This window comes from Ipomoea nil, unplaced genomic scaffold (assembly GCF_001879475.1).
Source record: "Ipomoea nil cultivar Tokyo-kokei standard unplaced genomic scaffold, Asagao_1.1 scaffold3056, whole genome shotgun sequence".
NCBI classification, from domain to species: Eukaryota; Viridiplantae; Streptophyta; class Magnoliopsida; order Solanales; family Convolvulaceae; genus Ipomoea; species Ipomoea nil.
Genome location: NW_017619484.1, coordinates 2,467,746 through 2,469,704, shown reverse-complemented (window position 1 = coordinate 2,469,704; position 1,959 = coordinate 2,467,746). Strand labels below are relative to the sequence as shown.

Below are 1,959 nucleotides of genomic sequence, written 5' to 3'. Positions count from 1 at the left end.
AAAAAAAAAAAAAAAAGGGTGGGGGGGGGGGGGGGGGGAGGGGGGGTGGAAAGTGTCCCTAAGTTATATAGTAATTATAAGATTTGTTATAATTATTGATCGTGTTTACTTTTCGTCTCTAAACTATTATTAATATTGTATTTTTCATCTTTTTATTAATTTTTCGTTCCTAAACTATACTAACATTATAAATTTCGTCTATAATATTTTGTTATTAAAAGAATAAAAAGTACAACACCAAAAATATCTTAAGAACAAAAAGTAAACGCCACCAACAATTAAAATAAAATCTTACAATTATCCTAAAATTCTAGCACGAAAAGTGCAATTTTTCAAAATAAAAAATAAAAAAATTAACATTAATCTAATTAAGCAAAATGTATTATTCCGTATTAGTTACACCCAGTGGGCACTGCCCGTGTGTCCCACCAACAAAAATAAAAAACATCCTTCTGATTGCGACATAGAATCTTTAGTTTACAGTTTTACTCCCCGAGCAACCACCACCGACGGCCAAACGCCAAAAACCAAGAGGGCTAAAATCGTCTTTTAACGAAGATGCAGATAGAATTTCACGGGGTTCCAAGACTGCCCTTCTGGAAAACCAACCCAACACTCGCCGCCCGTGCCCTCATCGGTCATTTCCGGTCCCCTCAGTCACACTGTCGCCAGCTCACACTCACTACTATACAATTATTATTAAAGTTCAGAGACCGGTGGGTTTTGATCAGCTGCATCGCATCAGCTATCGGAAAACAGGGACCCGTGACGGAATAGATCGTATGGGGCCCACAGGCTATCCAACGGACACGGTTTCTTGGAGTCGAGTCTCAGCCATGGCTTCCCTTTTCCGCTCCAATGGAGGAGACTCACCGGCCCGGGATGAAGATCCCGGCAAAGCCCTTCAAGATTATCCCCTCCCAGCCCGTGCTGGTTCCACCGGTGCTCCACTTGCTTCACATTCCCGGCGAACACTAACAGGAACGGCGGGAGAGAGCCCAGATTGTAAATCCGGAACCGCTTCTGGACCCGCATCCAGTGCTCCAGCTTCTGGGTGTACCCGCCGCCTCTCCACCGGGTGAGATCGATGACCATAACGCCGGTGTTGAAGTAGCGGGGGGTGCGGTGGTCGAAGATGGAGGAGAATAAAGGGTGGGCCCAGAAATGGGGGGTGAAGTAGGGGGTGAAGTTGGCGTGGCTGTATTCCGGGGCGCCGAGGACGTGGGAATCGAGGTCGATTCTCCAGAGCTTCTCGACGTCGTCGACGACGATGAGGTCGGAGTCGAAGTAGATGACGCGGGTGACGGCGGCGGGGAGGAGATCCGCGAGGTAGATGCGCGCGTAATTGAGAGGCTGGTCGAGGGCGCGGCGGATGGAGGAGGAGATTAGGTGGCGAACGAGGGCGGGGTTGAAGCGGTAGAGGTTAAAATTGAGGTAGGGGAAGGTGGATACGATGGTGGCGTTGAGGTCGCGGAAGTGTCGGTGGACGGCGAGGAAGTGGAAGAACATGTTTTCCGGGCATCCGGCGTGCTGGAGGACGGAGAGGACGGCGGCGATGGAGCCCCGGAGGTAAGGGGAGGAGTAGTCAAGAGTCATGGCTATGTGGATTGTCGTTGAAGGGTCGGTTGGGTCCGCCGCCGGCCATGAAGTTTCCGGGCAATCCTTTCCGTTTCGGAATGCTGGAGCTTCCCGGAATTTCTGCTGCTCCGTGGAAGCGGCGGCGGCGAGTCGGAGGAGAAGGAGGAGGAGGACGGTGGTTAGGAGATGGTGGTGAGATGCCATTGTGATAATTGTTTGGTTCGTCGAGGAACCAAACAGAAACTATGAATGCTGGAGACAAGGTGAAACAAATGACATAAATGCACAGGAAATGACCGCTGAGCCCCAGTCTCCAGATGATATCCATGATTCCAATAACTTCTTTTTTTTTTTTTTTTCTTTTTAGATATTGTAACTAAA

The 1,959-nt window shown here is 49.0% G+C and overlaps 1 protein-coding gene across 1 annotated transcript; it reads right to left on the bottom strand.

Annotated features, from left to right (window-relative positions):
• Positions 1 to 345: 345 nt before the first annotated feature.
• LOC109164019 (probable galacturonosyltransferase-like 3) lies at positions 346 to 1,959 on the bottom strand. The gene has a single exon (XM_019312768.1). The coding sequence runs from the start codon at positions 1,780 to 1,782 to the stop codon at positions 742 to 744; it is 1,041 nt and encodes a 346-aa protein (XP_019168313.1). The 5' UTR covers positions 1,783 to 1,959; the 3' UTR covers positions 346 to 741.